The sequence below is a fragment of the Zalophus californianus genome, chromosome 11 (assembly GCF_009762305.2).
Source record: "Zalophus californianus isolate mZalCal1 chromosome 11, mZalCal1.pri.v2, whole genome shotgun sequence".
In the NCBI taxonomy this organism is placed as follows: Eukaryota; Metazoa; Chordata; class Mammalia; order Carnivora; family Otariidae; genus Zalophus; species Zalophus californianus.
Window position 1 is genome coordinate 5,239,725 of NC_045605.1, and position 19,377 is coordinate 5,259,101.

General features: G+C 40.9%; 1 protein-coding gene across 8 annotated transcripts in view; it reads right to left on the bottom strand.

The window, feature by feature from the left end:
• Positions 1-2,562: 2,562 nt before the first annotated feature.
• Positions 2,563-19,377, bottom strand: part of ALKBH8 (alkB homolog 8, tRNA methyltransferase) — a 50,106-nt gene continuing 33,291 nt past the window's right edge. For 5 of the 8 annotated variants that reach the window (XM_027581058.2, XM_027581059.2, XM_027581061.2 and 2 more), the window contains 4 exons: positions 13,366-13,517; positions 10,793-11,049; positions 4,972-5,121; positions 2,563-3,841 (listed from right to left, as the gene is read on the bottom strand). In XM_027581058.2, coding sequence (XP_027436859.1) covers positions 3,293-3,841; positions 4,972-5,121; positions 10,793-11,049; positions 13,366-13,517 — 1,108 coding nt within the window. In that variant the 3' untranslated portion in view covers positions 2,563-3,292. The remainder of the gene's footprint in view (positions 3,842-4,971; positions 5,122-10,792; positions 11,050-13,365; positions 13,518-19,377) is intronic. The other 3 variants (XM_027581056.2, XM_027581063.2, XM_027581062.2) reach the window with 1 other exon arrangement.

Sequence of the window (19,377 nt, forward strand, 5' to 3'; positions counted from 1 at the left end):
CCCCAGAGAAAGAACACTGTGAACACCCAGAAGGCCCATTCACTCCTTCTTTTTGAAAGTTCACTATTATCTAGTCTTGTAAAAGTAGAATATTGCTTTTTTTTAAACTCTCACCTCAAGAAAACTGTGTAGTATAGAGTTAACCTTATCCAAAAAGAGGTCTGGCCTTTGCCTTAGCCTCCTGGAAGCTGATCTCTAAGCCCTTGCAATACCCTGCCTGATAAGTATCTGCTTACCTGAGGGCCCTGGGCCCAGTGGTTATCAGCCTGACCTCCAGAGGAGCTAGCGATTAAAGGTCAGCAGCAGGTGTGGTCAACCCTGTCCGTGGAAGTTAGGCCCTCACTGAACACCGAGCCTCCGGGGCACCTCCCTGGGTGGCAAGACTCCAGGTGTATTGTCATATATCTTGCTGGGAGAAGTCAGCCCTGTCCAAATCCCACTGGAAGTGGACGACTGGAAATTCCATGCGAGTAATGCTCGTGCACTTGGCACCATGCACCTCTTCCCCTGGCTGACTTTAATCTGTATCCTTTTGCTATAATAAACTATGGTCATGAGTATATCAGCCTCTGAGTTCTGTGAGCATTTCTAGGAAATTATCAAACCCGAGGGTGCTGGTGGGAGCCCCTCCAAACTGGCAGTTGGAGCCAGAAGCGAAGGTGGTTTTTAAGAGACACATCTGAACTCTGCAGGAGTCGTATGGTTATTACGTCTTTGACGCAGCATTATGTGTCTGAGATCCACTCATAAAGAACATTGTAAGGACAGTTTATTCACTGTCGTCACCCATGCAGTAACAATGAATTGACCATTATTTACTCACTCTACTGCGGATGGACATTTCGATTTTTTCCAGTTTTGCCTTGTCATTGACAGACCTAAAAGGACAAATAGAGAAATCCACAATCATAGCGGGAAATTTTGATTCATCTGTTGCACCTGAGAAGAACAAAGCAGATTAAAAAAAAAATCAGTAAAAACATAGGTTTTGATTATACAATTAACAAATTAGATTTGACATCACTCAATACCTAAAACTCCTGTGGGCTTTCTTTGGGAGTAACGGTAATAAAGCATTTTCCCCAAATGCTTAGTATATTTTTGTACCAGCTCTGTAAGTATTATTTCAGCTAATTTCATAACAAATCTTTCAACTTTACAGCTGAGACACTGAAGCACGGAAAAGTTGGGGAATTTGTCTAGAGTCCCAGAGCTAAAAAAACAGCAGATCAAGAGTTCAACTTCAAATCTGATCCAAGAGCCAAGTTCTGAACTCCTATGCTGTTTTCTATCTCTTCTCGAGGTAATGTTGGTATTTGCGTCTTCCTTGGAAATCATCGATTCCATCCAGAGTTTAAAAATGTATTAGTGGGGCGCCTGGGTGGCTCAGTCGGTTAAGTGGCTGCCTTCAGCTCAGGTCATGATCCTGGGGTCCTGGGATCGAGCCCCACGTCCGGCTCCCTGCTCAGTGGAGAGCCTGCCTCTCCCTCTCCCTCTGCCTGCCACTCTGCCTACTTGTGCTCTTTATCTCTCTGTCAAATAAATAAATAAAATCTTTTAAAAATAAATAAATAAATAAAAATGTATTAGCATGAGCTAAACTTCAAATTGCGATATGAAGTCCTAGAATTTCTATCAGATTAAAACTGCTTTTTAGCCGTCTATTTTTCCTTTTCATATCATGAACCTTATAAACTCATCTGGAGGGAACAATTATAATCTTGTAGTGAAATTCCATGACAAAAATAATCATTGTCTCACCTAAGACCTATTGATCACCACCAGTTTCTGGAAGCTTGATGCTTGAAAATAAACATCACTAACACTAACAAGAGATACAATCGTCTGGGCATCATCATTCATGGAAAGCAACTTTTCTTGAAGTTGTCTTAAGCATTACGACTATAAAGCAACATACGCCGGCAGTAAAGTAGTCAAAAAAAAAAAAGTCCTTTCCTTTCTGCGTGATCGTTTTGACCTATGGTCAACTTTCTACCTTTGTTCCTCCTGGAAACTTGACCTAAATGGTAAGTTAACTGAGTCACTATGACATAGTTGTGGGTAAAGACTGCTGATTGCACCCAGACTAGAACAAACTATGAATGGACCAGAAATACCCAATAGTGACACCATAGCTTTGGCTCTATGGGCATAATTAGGTCTGACTGACAAGCCTAACTTTTGCTATTTAAACAAAGGAGTTACAAGAGCATATTGGGGTTGCCTTTAGCACCTAACTCAATGCATTCGAGGTACCAATTAATTCTTGGTAATAACTACAGTCAGGATTAGTGGTTATCTCAGCCCTTTAAAAATAACTCTTTTGGGCACCTGGGTGGCTCAGTTGGTTAAGCGACTGCCTTCGGCTCAGGTCATGATCCTGGAGTCCCAGGATTGAGTCCCACATCGGGCTCCCTGCTCGGCGGGGAGTCTGCTTCTCCCTCTGACCCTCCCCCCTCTCATGCTCTCTCTCTCTCTCTCAAATAAATAAATAAAATCTTTAAAAATAAATAAATAAAAATAACTCTTTTGTTCTCAGGTGCATGCTCCCACTCTCATCTTACTTTCCCCCATGTCTAGCACACAGTGTCTGTTTATTGGCTTATTGTCTGTCCTCCTTCTACCACGAAGTTCCAGAAGGGCAAGAGCTTTTATTCTTATTCACTGCTCCACTCCCAGGCCCTACAATAGTAACTGATACATAGTAGGGGTTCGATGAGGATTTGTTGGATGAAGCTCTTACTAAGGTGTGGCTATTATCTGATGGACTAAAATCTTACTGGGCACCTACTATGTGTCAAGCCCTGTGTTAGTAAGGTGAGGGGACAGAGTGGTTATCAACTGTGATTTTACAGCGTCAATAATGAGATAAAACTTCAGACAGTTCTCTACTGACCAAGAATATTTTCTTTATTAAAATGTTGTACGATTACATCATTAAGATTCTACGTGACTTAGCTCAATTAGTAACATGCACAGCAGAAGTTTATCTTCCACGTGCTGTATTCCTGCCCCAGGATCCCAAATACTTCACAGACTACTTCACTCACTTCTACAAACTGGCCCTGTTCCTCCCCATTCAGGAGAAGCCTACATTTATGGATAAAATGAGGTCAGCCATAGTAGTAGACTGGATTTGTCCTAACTAATCTCTGCTCCCGAATCTCTCTCAGGCATGCCCCTTTGGTACTTTTCCACGAGATTTCTCTTTAACGAAAAAGACAGTAAGTTTAGTCTCCTTTCAAGGACCAAGCTGAGCCTCTCTTCCCTGCATCTATGCTCACGGCGACAGTCAGACCTTCTGAAGAACCACACACCAGTTGCCCTGATCATAGTAGCTCTGCAGCACGCGTACGTGACTCAGGGTCCGGCAGGCCTCCTCCAGCTCGCCTGCACAGAACACGTGGTAGTAACGATGAAATACGGGGCCTGGGGCACGGGATTCTGTTGCACCGACAGGCTCGTCTCTCCCAGGGTTCCCCTTACGGTGCCAGGGAACCAGTAAGTCTTGAGAACGAAAAGAAGTCCTGTTAGTGTGAACAGGCAGCTTGGCATCAGTGACTTTGCTGGCACTACCCCCTCCCGCCCGGACGTCGGTAACGGCGGAGACTCGACACGGAGCGTCCTGGTCGCCCGCGTCAGGCACCTGCTCCCCCAGTGACCCTGGCTCCGCTGCGTCGCTGTGGATCTCCTCTTCCTTTCCTTGGCGAAGTCTGTTTTCTCTAAGGTACTTGGATTTCTTCTTCTTATATTCCTGTTCCATCGCCCAGACGTAAATGAGTGCCATCCCCCCAGGTCTCAGGAGTCGAACAAGTTCTTGGAGAGCCGCCACTCTACGCTCCTAGTAAAAAAAAAATGTTGCTCTTTATCAACCGAGAGGAGACACAGCAAACAGGAAAGTATAACTGACAAAAGTATCACTGATTTTTTTTTTTAAAGATTTTATTTATTTACTTGACAGAGAGACACAGTGAGAGAGGGAACACAAGCAGGGGGAGTGGGAGAGGGAGAAGCAGGCTTCCCGCCGAGCAGGGAGCCTGATGCGGGGCTCGATCCCAGGACCCTGGGACCATGACCTGAGCCGAAGGGAGATGCTTAACCGACTGAGCCACCCAGGCGCCCAGTATCACTGGTTTTAATTAAGTTGAACAGCTCAGAAAATCTAACAAAATATAAAACAAAAAAAAAAAAAAGGGAAATTTTGTTCTGTGATTGAGGGGGATAAAAGTGTTGAAGAAACAGGGAAAGGGACATTTCTATTTGTGCTAATAAAATAGAGGCATAGAGGGTTTTTCGACTTGATTTTGTTTTGAATTCACATAAGGTCGTCGGGTGTACGGAGACTCCTGGTGCTGTCAGCACAGGGTGACCTATAAAATTACTGCTTACATTAGGGGAGAAACCAGTGACAAATAGGAAAAATAAGCTGTTTTTTCTTATAAGAAAAATATAAAACATTAAATTGACTTATTTTTAAAATTAGGACCATCTAAGACGAATTAAAAGCATGAGTGACAGACTACTACCAGCAAGTTCTGAAAAAAGAAGAAAAGCAGGATGGGAAGGAAGGGATTCGCAAACGTCAGGGAGGCGAGTTAGGGCTGAGAAGGCAGATGAGAAAGCGAGGCTGAGAGAGGGCAGCGGCCCAGGGCCGGCGAGCTCCCCCATCTCTGGCAGCTGAAATGCGGAGACCCTGGATTCGGGGAAGCCAGTCGGAGATGGGGGGAACTCAGGCCAGGCCCGGGCAGAACCACACGGCACTGAAAGCACCATGCACCTGGCCTCCCACAAGCGCCAGCGCCATGCACCTCCTCCCCGCTCCCCGCGCCGATCAAGGACTGGGGCAAATGGCAGGGTCCCCAGGGGGAGAGCGGGAAGAAAGGAAAAGCTACGCTCATGTCCACAGCGGCCACATCCGTGAGCGTTCCCTGCCACGGAGCTCCAAGTCCCTGGAGAGAGGGCAGTACTCACGGCCGTCGAGAGATGGTGAGTCACAGCAATAGAGATGCAGGCGTCCCAAGAGCCGCTGCGCAAGGGCACGGCCAGGGCGTCCCCGACAAGCGCCTCCAAGTGCCGCTCTCGACAGATGCCCACGAGGTTCTGGCTTCGATCACAACCAACCTATAACAGAGAAAAAGCTCATTCAAATGTCCTGAGAAATGAAGAGCCACGGGTGTATTCACTACCACACGTGACTCGACAGACTTCACATTCACTGTGAAACGGTGGAAGGCCGTGATTGGCGCCAAGTCCGACCAGGTACCTCTCCACGGGTGTCAAACTGAACTCAAACCAGCGAACGGAGACGCAAGGATTAAAGATGACAGACGGGAAATGGCAAGTCCTAACTGGCATCTATACACCACCGAGCAGAATCTACATCTTTTTATAATATCACACATATAAAAATGGAAATTATCCCATAAACACAGACATTTAGTCTTTTGTGGGGGGCTCCAGGTGTCACTCAACACGACAAACTATACTGTGATGGCCCAGATAGCAGGAGGACGGCTGGGGGCTCTGCTTGCTTCTTCTTACTTTTCAGAACATATTACTGTACAATCAGAAAATAAAATCCCCAAACTATAAAAAACTAAAACGATTTATTTCGTTTTTTTAAAGCTTTTGAGTCATTGTTCTGCTAAATACCTAACCTATATATATATATATATATATACACACACACATATATATATCAAGAATAAAGTGCTGAATTCAACATTTGCAAAATGCTATTTAATTAAACCTTTTAGTGTAAGCCGACCACCCGAAGGGAACGGCAGCATCCCCTAGTTTGCCCAGGCAGGGAGGCCTCCCGTGCCCTCCACAGGGACCTGGTTCTATGGGACGTGTTTGGGAGCAGGAATGCCTGTCTCCTCTCAAGCTCTGTCATTTTTGTACACAGTTCTGCTGTTTAGTCCTAAGAGTACACACGTGTGCGTGCGTGTGTGCATGTGTGCGTGTGGAGGACAATGTGCACAGGTAAACTGAGGGAGCACTGGAAGGGGGAAGGGGCATAAGAAATGTTAAATCACTAATTAATAATTATCCCCAGATAGTTCTTCCTAACTCACTCTCTACAATAGAGAAAAAGAAACGTGAAAGTAGATTTCAGCAGATCGAAGCGGCCACCTCAAGCTTGTATTTACTCATTTGAATTTTAGATGCAGTGAGCACTGATTATTAGGGTTACCTCAGTCTATCTGAGAATAAAGAATAGGAGTCCTCATGTCAAAAGAAGTCTTACTAAGTTAAATCAGACTGCCATGCTAGTCATACTTAATACGAATTTGCTCAATTTCTAATTGGTATTAAACAGCTTCTATCTCTATCTTAGAGCTGCATTAATCTTTAAGTAATAAAAGGCACCGAGCTAGAGGTGAGGTATGGCAATGTCCCTTTGATATATTTTTTTTTTTTTAAAGATTTTTATTTATTTATTTGAGAGAGAGAGAATGAGAGATAGAGAGCACGAGAGGGAAGAGGGTCAGAGGGAGAAGCAGACTCCCTGCCGAGCAGGGAGCCCGATGTGGGACTCGATCCCGGGACTCCAGGATCATGACCTGAGCCGAAGGCAGTCGCTTAACCAACTGAGCCACCCAGGCGCCCCCCTTTGATATATTTTAAGATGAGGAAGTACAAAGGGCCCGTTAATAACAACAGTGGCACAATTCCCAACTGACTGCCGTCTTTACCCACATAGGATACATAACTGGATTGTTACTTTTATTTCTTTTCCTCCATATTCTGTGCCACCGAGCCAGCAGCTACAATATCAAGCTGACAATATCACTCAAATAATACGTGTATTACATCGCGGGGCTTGCCACCTTTTTTTACAATAAAATTCAGTTCATGGAGTCAGAAGTCTCAAGTCTGTCCAATTCTGACAGACTGCTACAAATCTTGCTAAAAGTCAGCAGGAAAAAAATCCAACTTTACTACAAAACAATACCAGGAGAGAGAGCTCAACCAAGAAGGAAAGTTATTACCCGAGAACTACAGATAAAGCAGAGCAAGGAGAAGAGGAGCCAAACCAAACCGGAGGAGATGTCCTTCCTCCAGATGCCCATCGGTACGGAGGGTGGTCTGACTCACAAAGCAGCAGGTCTACTGTAGACAGGACTCGCGCCTGGCGCGTGACCTTCATCCTGCACTGATTCTGCCCAAGTCTTATATACACTCTCGTCCAATCATCACTTATTTTCTCTTCCCTTTCTATTCTTAAATTTCCTTAAGTCTTTGTACCAAGGACAGTACCCAGGATTTGAAGGTCTCCCTAATCATGATGCATGTCAAAAGTGTGACAGAAAGTGGCTTATTTGTAAATACGATTTATAAACACTCACATTTATTAAAGGACTCACGTAAGGCTATGTAATTCTGTGTGCTGGATGGAAGTCAGTGACATGAAAACACACACTGGTTGGGCTTGAAATGTATACTTACACTCCTTTATAATTTTTTAAAATCTTCAACAAAACATTAAACACGCAATTCTGGGAAGACTGGTAAAAAATGAAAAACATTCGACCTAGTAGTCAAAGGTGCAAACTACAAAACCAGGTTTCATTTTTCTCCCAGTGAAGTATTGAAAATATATATATTTTTAAAGATTTTATTTATTTGACAGAGAGAGACACAGCAAGAGAGGGAACACGAGCAGGGGGAGTGAGAGAGGGAGAAGCAGGCTTCCAGAAGAGCAGGGAGCCCGATGCGGGGCTCCATCCCAGGACCCCGGGATCATGACCTGAGCTGAAGGCAGACACTTAACGACTGAGCCACCCAGGCGCCCCGTTGAAAATATTTTAAAATCAAAATACGCCACGGGGATGGCAGCAATAAAACCAGCTCTCCAAAGCACTAGGACGGTACAAATGGACTCCACCGGTTTTCAAAAGCCATCTGGTGCACCACTTTTTAAGGAGGATAAAAATGTTCACAACTTTTTTTTTTTTTAAGTAGGCTCCACGTCCAGCGCGGAGTCTAATGCGGGGCCTGAACTCATGACCCTGAGATCAAGAGTCAGATGCTCAACCAAATAAGCCACCCAGGAGCCCCAAAAATGTGCATAACTTTTGACCCAATAATTGCTCTTCTAAAAATTCATCCTAAAAAAAAATTATCCAAAATATGAAAAAAGCTAAATGAGCTAAACAAAACAAAACAAAACAAAACTGCCTTTTACTGGCGCAGCCACCAGATATGACCACAGATTCTCTGTATTAATTACCTCAACCCTGGACACACACCCTGAGTTAGCTACTGTTACTACACTGCAAATGAGGAACACTTGTCTCACCACAGGTAAGTCATCTGCCCCAAGTTAAAATAGTTAAGTGGTGGAGCACAGATTTAAACCTGGGCTTTTCTCGCTCTAAACCCCACATTCTTCCTTCCCGTCAGACTGTTTCTCAGGGTAGATGCTTGTTACCGTATTATTTATAATAACTCCACACTGAACATGAGGAACCAACAAGAGTGTTATTAAGTCCAGGAACTGACATATTTCCATCAACATGGAAACATGAAATGATACAAATGAGTCATCAAGGTGTATGCATATTCGGGACAATACAAACATTACAGGAAAAACATGGGAAGGACATCTCCCACAAGACACTGCTTTATTAGGGTGTTAAGATTACAGGCAAACACCTTTCCTTTTGTCCATTTTCTGAATTGCAGCTGTATTATTACTACTTAAAAAATACCACATTTTTTAAGCTACTAAGGAAACAAGCACTATAGGGAGATGAGACTGGCAGTAAGGGGTTCAGAGCGCAAGGGAAAAGGCAGAGCCCGTCAACTACAGTGAAAACAGCAACCTCAAGTCCCGAGCTGAACTAGCTGAACAACCTAGGAAAGCCACTTAACTTCTGTTTCCTTGTCATGAAAATGCCTACTTCTCGGGGATGAGATGAGAACCAAATAAATGATGTGTATTAAACACTTCACTCCGCAAATGTTATTGCGACTGCATGGAACAAAGGCTGGACACAACCTCTCATCCTGGTAGTATTTCAAAAATACATTTTGTTAAGGAAGCATGTAATAATAATATAAACTTGTTTTTTAATTCTAAGACAATCCTAGGTGTGAATACCTAGAATGAACGTCCCAGGTCACATTCCCTCATGAATATCAAAAAATGCATGTATTTTCAGGCTCAAAGACAGCTGCTGAAAATACACTCAAACATACAGGTTGGAGTTTCGGCAGCTTCCTCCGACCATATGTGACTCCATTTCTGGTATAATGACAACTGTAATTCCAGCCGGACAAGGCATCTTCATTCCTGCATCGAACCAAAACCTACTGAGCCTTCCCGAGAGGTCAGACTGCGAATCACAAACTGCCAACCATAAAATGAATATAAATAGTGGAAAATGACTATACTTGTGATTTTCTAATTCTTTTAAATGTATTCCTTCTTGAACAGATTCAGATATTTGGGCTCAGTTTACCAGGAAATCATGTTTCTCAATTTTAACAGGATAACGCCATCAGTAGGACTACGTCCGCGTGGTTGGCCTCCACCTCGCTTCGCTGTCACGGGTGCTGCCTGACTCCGTAAAGCTGTGGGTTAGCATCAAGAAGGTGCGAGAGCAGAGCTCACTGAGAGACGTTTTGGCCAATACCCTAAGACTAAAATATCAGCAGATACCACTTTGATTTTAAGTGGCACATCAAAACCTACTTCTTCTTCCACCTGAACAAACCTAACTCATTAGACCTTATTCTTGATAAACTAAAATTTAACTGTAAACATGATGACAATACATGGATACTAATATCTTATCTTGATGAAAAGCTATGCTTTTATGTTTCTCTTAATGCATTAACCCCGCCTTTCCTCAAGTGCAGCATAACTTACTTTCCTCATGCAGGTGCGTGCTATCGAGGCGGAGGTAAAGATACAGATGATGCGCCGCATGACGTCCTCCAGGAGCCTGTGAGTGTGGACTGCTCTCGCTGCTCCTACCTGCCCTCCTTACTCTAGTCCTCCTGCCCCTAATTTTGAGAAAGGGAAGTTTCAGTCCTCCCAAGAGCAGCGCTGATATGGGTATTTACAATAATGCACCAGTGTAGGGAGAATGTTCTCCTTCCCAGCACAGCAGGAAAAAAGGTGAACCGCAGGAAAGGAAATCATAGCAACTGGAAACAAATATGGCACGATAAAGTAGTGGGTTCAGATCCTGGGCCTCGCGCTGTAACCTCGGTCACTTGGTTTAAGCTACTTAAGCCCTAGTTTCCTGAACAGTAAGACACCAATAAATAGTAACTTTTATTTTTTCCTACTGTGAATAAAAGAACACTATATTTGGCATCAGAGGCATGGGTTCAAGTTTCAGTTATGTCCCCTAATTATATGACATCGGGGTAGTAATACAGTCTGTGAGTCTCAGTTGCTTCATTTATAAGAGAGAGATGAAAATATCAGCTTTAACTTTCTCATACTTAGGAGGATCTAAGCAAAGAAAGTGGCTTCTCTAAACATCCTTCCTGACATGTAAAGAGTTTAATAAATGTAAGACGGTTTTACTGATAAAATAAGCACAATCTAAAGGGAAGGGGAAAAAACCACACACATATACTACAAATAATGGTATGCACGCCCACAAATTCTCAGCGGAATAAAAAAGAATAGGAGTGCTCATTAATTTTCCATCTGTTGGTTATAACTTTTATAATGACCTTTTAAAAAACAGCATTATACCATAAGGCAGAAGGTGACAATAACCTAACAAATAAAGCCAAAAGAGAGCCAGAAGCAACAATGACTTGCCATATATAACTCCTTATTGATGCCAAGATACTTTCCGTTTCCACAGCCAACATCGGCCACTAACGAACCACTTGGCAAAGCTTTCAAGAAGTCCACGACGCGCGGCCATGGGGTGTGTCTCGTGCTGCTGAAGTGCTCAGCAATCTCTTCATAGACTCGATGGACGTATTCTCGCTCCAGCTGTGAGGCTTCTCTGGCACTCTCTGGAAATGATGGGGGGGTCTCCTTCATCTGGCTGTCACAGACCAAAGGGTAACCTAATGAAAAATAAGGCAATATAAACCATTTATTTTTATCCAAGTGATTCATAAGGTATCATGTTTTCTTAAAAGAACAAGCAAATCAATGCAAATTTGGTGGCTAGGGATGAGCAGGCTCTGATTATCATTTTAAAAATAGCTCTTGCCTAACAAGTCCAAGTACATGTGTGAGGGATCTAAATGAAAAAAAGGGGAAAAATCCATCTGCAACAAGACATGAACTGCAATTCTGCAAGCCCAATAATGCAGATGCCTAGTTCATCCTGGGATTAAGGGTCCTTTTATTTAGGAAAGCATCTTGATGGGCCTGGCCGAACCAGAAGAAATTTAGTTGAATTAATAGGAGTTAGGATTTTTCTCTTGGTGAGCAAAGGAAACAGGAGTTCTGGGGCCCTAGCACTCTTGGAAAAACAAGACCTAGGAGACAGTGTCATTTGGTTATGATCACAAGCATTTAATGAACACTACTGAAGGAGTTTATACGGATGGTCTCAATTCTCACAGTAACATCTTCAGATGGTACTACTGCGTCCATTTTACAGATGAGGACATGAAGCACAGAATGCCAAGTAACGATCCTGAAGTGACAAAGATGGTAAGTCACAGAGCCAGGACTTGCACCCAGCCAGTGGGGACTCGAGAGCCCATAATCTCAGTGACTACAGGCATCGCCTCCTTCAACAGAATCAGCACACCCTGAGGAGAACACCATCAAGTCAAGGAGATGACAAAGGAAGTTGAGGATACACTGCTATCCTAATTAACATCCTAATTAAATGAATTCTGAAGTTGTTCCCTGTTCCCTGCAACCATGTCTAACACTCATTTTAAATCCTTGCCTGTTCCCTGCTATGCTATAATTTTCCTTTATCTCCGGCCGAAGTCTAGGAGACGCATCTTTTTACTGCAGGAAATACAGGAGGAAGGAGTGGTGTTCCAGAGAAGCCACAGTGAGGACAGAGGCAATAATGAGAAATCATGTGGCAGCTCAGAAGTGGGCTGCAGCGTTCACAGCTTTGGGAATTCTCCCTAACTCTCAACAGAGGGTGCCGAACCTTGAGAAAGGGGTGGGAGACAGCTAGTCTCTGCTACTGTGTGAAGGGCAGCTCTAAACATTTCATGCGGACATTTAAGAAAGCCCGATGGCTCTAACACGTGCAGGTTGACAACAGACGGGTTACCTTGTATCTTGGGCACATCAGGATTACACTACCACATACACTACAATGACCCTAAACTGGCCCTCTTAGAAATTATAAACAGCTAAGTAATCTAGAGAGGCAACCCTTCTCCTTAAAAAGTCACAAATTTTGACCAAAAGTATCCAAAAAGATGACCTTGAACGTGAAAAACATTTGTAAACTGAATATACATTCAGAGCTGCTATAATATGCCTTACATTCAATTAACATCCGCAACAAAGAAACCTCTGTAGAAGAAAACTAGGTTGTCTCTCCAACTAGACCTCAGGTTCCTCGAGAACAGGAGTCGTGCTGTAGTTTTCATTATCTTGTAAAACTACAGTGTCAGACACTCAACAAATACAAAATACACTTTTTTTAATTGATAAAAAAATTTGATGTTTCAAGGCCTCGATGACACTTTTAGCAAAAGAAACAAAAGTCTGCTTTAAGCTTCACTAACATCAATATATCAGATTTAGCAAAAAAAAAGATATCAAATACAGCTATTTCAAGTTTAACAACAGATACTATTTACAAAATGAAAGATTTTTATTCAATGAGTCCAAGAAATACAGGTTATGATGTACTTTGTATAGACAATTCAAAATAACATCCTCTTGACAAGTTTTTGAGCATTTCTCTTATTCCCTCCTAGATTTCCAAATTGACCAAAACACAAACCACTGTTTATCCCCCTAGAGATATCTACTTACTATGCAGCAATTGGTTCATCCCTAACTTCGTTAGGTTACTGAGAAGTAATTTAGAAACTTGACAAGCTGTTTCCAATAGAACCTATTTTTGTACAAATGATATTTTAACGTCCTATAATTTTATTTAGCACTCTTTACTGTGACTTCAATTTAAAAAAATGTTTATTTGGCATCCAACTATGCCTAAGTACTGTACTTGGGAAAATAAAGATGAATAAAATGCAGTCCCTGCTTTCAAGGAATATAAACTCAATGGGGGCAGTTAAGAAAAATCTCCATTAAGTACAACACTACGCCAGAGTATGAGAAATGCCATTGGGGTTAAGACAAAGCTCTCCTTGGTTCTGATGGGACTTTAAAAGACTTTTACACTAGATTTACTCCATTTTACAGTGGAACCAAAATTATATACTTACTACAATTACAAGGTGTTTGCCTCACTTTCCTAAATGTAAATGATGTCCTTATTCCCCTCTTGCTTAAAGTTAAGTCTCCAACATCACTGGTGATAATCCCACTTCTGTGACCCTTGGATGCTTGAACAGTATCAAATTTTCTGGGTGTGATTCTAAAAACGACAGTCAAAATAATTTATTTAATACTGTATTCAAAACAATATTTCATGTCCTTTTAAAAATATCAAGGGAACAAAGCAAATTTAGAAGAATTTATGCCAAATATCTACCGGATTCCCCAAATTGTTAAGCAATTTAGAAACAGAAGTCTCTCTTTTTTAAGAAGCTATCTTCAAGGTAATCATATTAAAAGAATGTACACTAACAAATTATTCAAAAATACAAATAGAATAACAAATATTTAATTTTTTTTAAGATTTTAAGTAATCTCTACACCCAATGTGGGGCTTGAACTCACAACCCCAAGATCAAGAGCGGCATGCTCCTCTGACTGAGCCAGCCAGGCGCCCACAAATATTTAATTAATACAATTCTGAGAAAGAGAAAAAAAATAAGGAACAGATGGAGCAAAGAGGAAACACATAAACAGTAAACTTAAATCCAATCAATAATTACGTGAAATGTAAAAAGACTACAACGTCCAGTTAAAGAAAAAAGAATGTCAGAATGGCTTAAAAAAATAAAGTCCAATTATATGCTGATTACAAGAGATACCCACCTTAAAATAAGGACATAGAATGGCTGGAAATCAAGATAGAAGAAAAGATACAGGGGCACCTGAGTGGCTCAGTCAGTTGTCCTCTGCCTTCGCTCAGGTCATGACCTGAGATCCGGGGACAGAGCCCTGCGTCAGGCTCCCTGCTCGGTGGGGAGCCTGCTCCTCCCTCTCCCCCGCTGTGCTCTCTCTCACTGTCTCTGGCACTATCTCTGTCTCTCTCTCTCTCAAATAAAATCTTAAAAAAAAAAGATAATACAGAAATAAGTATTTTATACATTCCAAGCAAAACCAAAAGAAAAGTGGTATAGCTATCTTAATCAAAGTAGGCTTCAAAGGAATAAATATTACTAAATTAAAAGGGACATTTCTTTTTTTATTTTATTTATTCATTTTTTTTTTTATGTAGGCTCCACACCCAGCGTGGAGCCAATCGTGGGGCTTGAACTCATGACCCTAAGATCAAGAGTCCGATGCCTAACCAATTGAGCCACACAGGCGCCCCGAAAAGGGACATTTCATAATAACAACAGTGTCAATAGAACAGGAATATATAAAAACCATGTATATTTGTATGCATCTAACGAATAACACAGCCTCAAAATACATAAAGCAAAAAGTGAACAAAAAATAACAGGAGAAATAGACAAATACATAATTATCATTGTAGCTTTGAATACATCTTTCTTAGTAAGGGAAATCTAGTTGAGGGTCAAGGACATCAACATCAGAAAACAACAGATAATGGAACAGTTCCAGGCTGCCTGACATTCTTATACTTGGTATTACCTGAGTTTTTAATTTTAGTCATTTTAGTGAGTGGCAAGTGGTATGAAACTGTGGTGGTTTTTTTCTTTTTTAAGATTTATTTATTTATTTGAGAGACAGTGAGGGTGCATGTTGCGCACGCAGGGAGGGGCAGAGGGAGAGAATCTTCAAGCCGACTCCCCACTGAGCCTGCAGCCCTATCTCAGGACCCATGGGATCATGACCTGAGCCAAAACCAACAGTTGGATGCTTTACCAACTGAGCTACCCAGGCGCCCCTGAAACTGTGGTTTTAATTTGCATTTCTCTGATTACTAATGATGCTGTATATTTTTTTGTGTGCTTATTAGCCATTCATTGACACTTTTTTTGGTGAAGGATCTGTTCAAATCTTAAGCCCAAACCTTTGTTAGATATGTGTATTCTGGATATTTTCTCCCCGTGTGTGGCACGCCTTTTCATTTTTTTAATGATATTTTTTGACAAGTAAGTTTTTAATTTTGATACAGTTAATCTTTTTTCTTTTATAGTGTGTTCTAAAATCTTTCTTTAAAAAAGTTTGCCTACCCCAAGTTTGCGAAAATATTCTCTTGTATTTTCTTCTAGATGTTTTACAAGTTTCACTTTTACATTTAAATCTATGTTCTACCTTGGGGTGCCTGGGTGGCTTAGTCAGTTAAGCATCCAACTCTTAATTTTGGCTTAGGTCATGATCTTGGGGTTGTGAGATCAAGCCCCAAGTCGGGCTCCACACTCAGTGGAGAGTCTGCTTGGGATTCTCGCTCTTCCTCTCCCTTGCCCTCTGCCCCTCCCCCAGCTTGCTCATGTTCACGCTCTCTCTCAAAATAAATGAATCTTTGAAAAAAATCTATGATCTACCTCATATTACCCTTTGTAAATGGTGTGAGGCAGACACAGACATTCAATTGTTCCAGCATCATCTGTTTATAAATTTCCTTTCCACACTGAATTGCATTGGTGTCTTTGTCAAAACTCAACTGACCTTGAGGTGCCTGGGTGGCTCAGTCAGTTAAGTGTCTGCCTTCAGCTTGGGTCATGATCCCAGGGCCCTGGGATTGAGCCCCGCATCAGGCTCCCTGCTTAGCTGGGTGTCTGCTTCCCCCTCTGCCTGCTGCGCCCACTGCTTGTGCTCTCTCTCTTCTGTCAAATTAAAAAAAAAAAAAATCAACTGACCTTATATATATGGATATATTCTGCCCCACTGGTCTATCTATCTATACACCAACACTACATTCTTTTCTCTTTTTTTTTTCAAGTAGGCTCCACATCCAGCATGGAGCCCAACGTGGAGCCTGAACTCACAACCCTGAGATCAAGACCTGAGCTAAGATCAAGAGTCAGACATTTAACCGACTGAGCCACCTGAGCATCCCATACACTTTTTTGATTATGTAGCTTTAGTAAATTTTAAAAACCAGGTAGAATAAATCCTCCAACACTGTTCTTCTGCTTCAAGACTTTTTTGATTATACTAGATCCTTCACATTTCCCTATAAATTTTAGAATCTGCTCAGCAATTTCTATAAAAAAGTCTTAAGATTTCTAATTGGAATTACACTGAAACAGTAGATCAACTTGGGACAACTGATATCTTAACAATATTAAGTTTCCTCTCCCTGATCTCGGCACCTCTACCTCTTCATTCATTTTCGTCTCCTTTAATTTCTCTCAACAGTGTTTCATGATTTTCAATGTATTATGTGTTGCATACCTTTTGTTAAATTTATTCCTAAGGATTTAAATCTTCTGAGTCTAAGTTTTCTGCTTGATATACCCTAGCTAATTTACCTCCTATAGAGTTGGGTTTTATATTCAGAGGGAATGTGCTAAGCCTAAAAGATCTCAGCAAATTATTAAAAAGCATAATTTTATATTTAAGTTGTTGATTCCTCTTTAGTAGGAGCCAGGTAAGTTTTTTCTACACATCTAAAAAAGAGAAAGTTCAACCATATAATTAAAATGGATTTGATCCTAAAGTGAAAAAGTATAATGTATTTCAGTTCTCAATTTTCATTTTGTCATTGTTATACTATTTCTTCAGTCTGTTGTTAGAATCAGAATTCCCAAAAGGCAACAAAAGCAAAAATAAACAAGTGGGACTACATCAAGCTGAAAACCTTTTGTACAGTGAAGGAAATCATCAATAAAATGAAATGGCCACTTACAGAATGAGAAAAAATATTTTATATTACATATCTGGTAAGGGGTTAATACCTAAAACATATAAAGAACTCCTACAACTCAACAGCAAAAAACAAACCATTTAAAAAATGGGCAGAGGATCTGAATAGACATTTTTCCAAAGAAGACATACAGATGGTCAATAGGTACATGAAAATGTGTTCCATGTCACTAGTCATCAGGGGAATAGAAATCAAAACCACAATGAGGTATCACCTCATACCTGCTGCAATGGCTATGATCAAAAAGATAAAAAAATCACAAGTGCTGGCAAGGGTGTAGAGAAAAGGAAACCCCTGGGCACTGCTGGTGTTAATGTCGTTTGTCCAGCCGCTATGGAAAAGAGTATGGAGGTTCCTCAAAAATTAAAAACAGAACTACCCTGTGACCCAGCAGTTCCACTACTGGATCTCTATCCAAAGGAAATAAAAACACTAACTTGAAAAGATATCTGCATGTCATGGTCACCATAGCATCATTTACAACAGCCAAGACATGGAAACAACCTAAGTGTCCATCAATGGATGAATGAAGAAAGACACTGTGGTATGTATATTTTATTTTTTTTATTTTTTATTTTTTAAAAGATTTTATTTATTTATTTATTTATTTGAGAGAGAGAGAATGAGAGATAGAGAGCACGAGAGGGAGGAGGGTCAGAGGGAGAAGCAGACTCTCCGCTGAGCAGGGAGCCCGATGTGGGACTCGATCCCAGGACTCCAGGATCATGACCTGAGCTGAAGGCAGTCGCTTAACCAACTGAGCCACCCAGGTACCCCTGTGGTATGTATATTTTAAAAAGCATTTTATTTCATTTTCTAAAAACTAATTTTTGAATATTGACCTAGTAGGCTACAACCTTGCTATATTCATTTTTTAGTTCTAGCACTGGTTTAGTAGATTTCCTAGGATTTTCTACATCCACAATCATAAAGAGTTTTACTTCTTCCTTTCAAATCCATATGATTTTTATTTCTTTTTCTTGAGTTGTTATACTATGTAAAACATCCACTGTAATATTAAGGAGAGGTGGTGAGAGCAGACATCCCTGCCCTGTTGAGTATCTTCGGAAAAGGCATTCACTATTTCACCATTAAATACGATGTCAGTTATGGGTTTCTCACAGATGCCCTTCATCAGACTGAAGAAGCTTCCTTCTTGTCCTAGTTTGCCAAGTTTTTGTCATGAATGGATGCTGAATTCTGTCAAATACATTTTTTGTATCAATCAAGATGATTTTTTTTTTGCCTTTGTTCTTTTTATGTCATGAATTACACGGTTTGGTTTCAAAATGTTAAGTCAATCTTGCAGTCCTGCAATAAAATCTACTTGGTCATGATGTACTTTCTTTTTTATATATCGTACAACTGGATTTTCTCCTATTTTGCTAGGGATGTTTTTTCACCTCTGTTATGACAGATATTGGTCTGTAATTTTCTCTTACTGTAATGTCTTTGACATGTTTGCTGGTCTCATAAAACACGTAAGGAGAGTGGCTCTTTTAAAAGAGCTTGCACCAAAGGCAATTTTTTAGAAGTAAAAAGCAAACAAACATTGCCTGGATTTATGATTGTTACCCTGATAGCAGAAAATGAGTAAAACTATGGTATTAAACAAAGTCAAGATATTTCAGAACAATGAGTATCTTGAAACTCTTATTAGCAAATAAAATTCCCTTTTGAGGACCAAGTAGTTCTCTATCACAGTTCTTTTAAGTCAATTATTTTACTTGCCTAGAATTAAATCTTAGACAAAGGCCAAGCAGTACTTAACAGCTTTTGGCACCAATCTCAGATTTTTAGGAATAGGTAATCCATAGGTTAAGATTAATGAATTCTTTAAACATTACTGAACATCTTTTTTTCCTCCTTACTCAAATTTATGATCTAGTTGAAAAAATATCAAATAAAAAGATAAAAACATTTTTTAGATTTAAATAATAGTTCGATAGAAGAGACATCTCAAGGTAGCAGAAGACAATACAATCTCTAGGAGTTTAAGGGAGAAATTATTTCAGGCTAATGTACCCACAAAAAGTTTTATATATTATAAAGGACATAAGAGCTGAGCTCTATGTTAAAAACAAAGGAAAAGGAAATTTATTGCACTGAGGGCTGGCGCAAGAGTAAAGGCCAGAGGGCACCGCATAAATCTGGAGGAGAGGGAGCAATCTAGTCCAGCAGGAACAACACAGTTAAGGACACAGATCCTGAGGCCAGACTGCCTGGCTTCTCATCTTGGCTCTGCCACTTAATGGTTTTGTGACTTTGTACAAGTTACATAACCTCTTTATGCTCCAATTTCCTTTAAAAATGGGGACAAAACCAC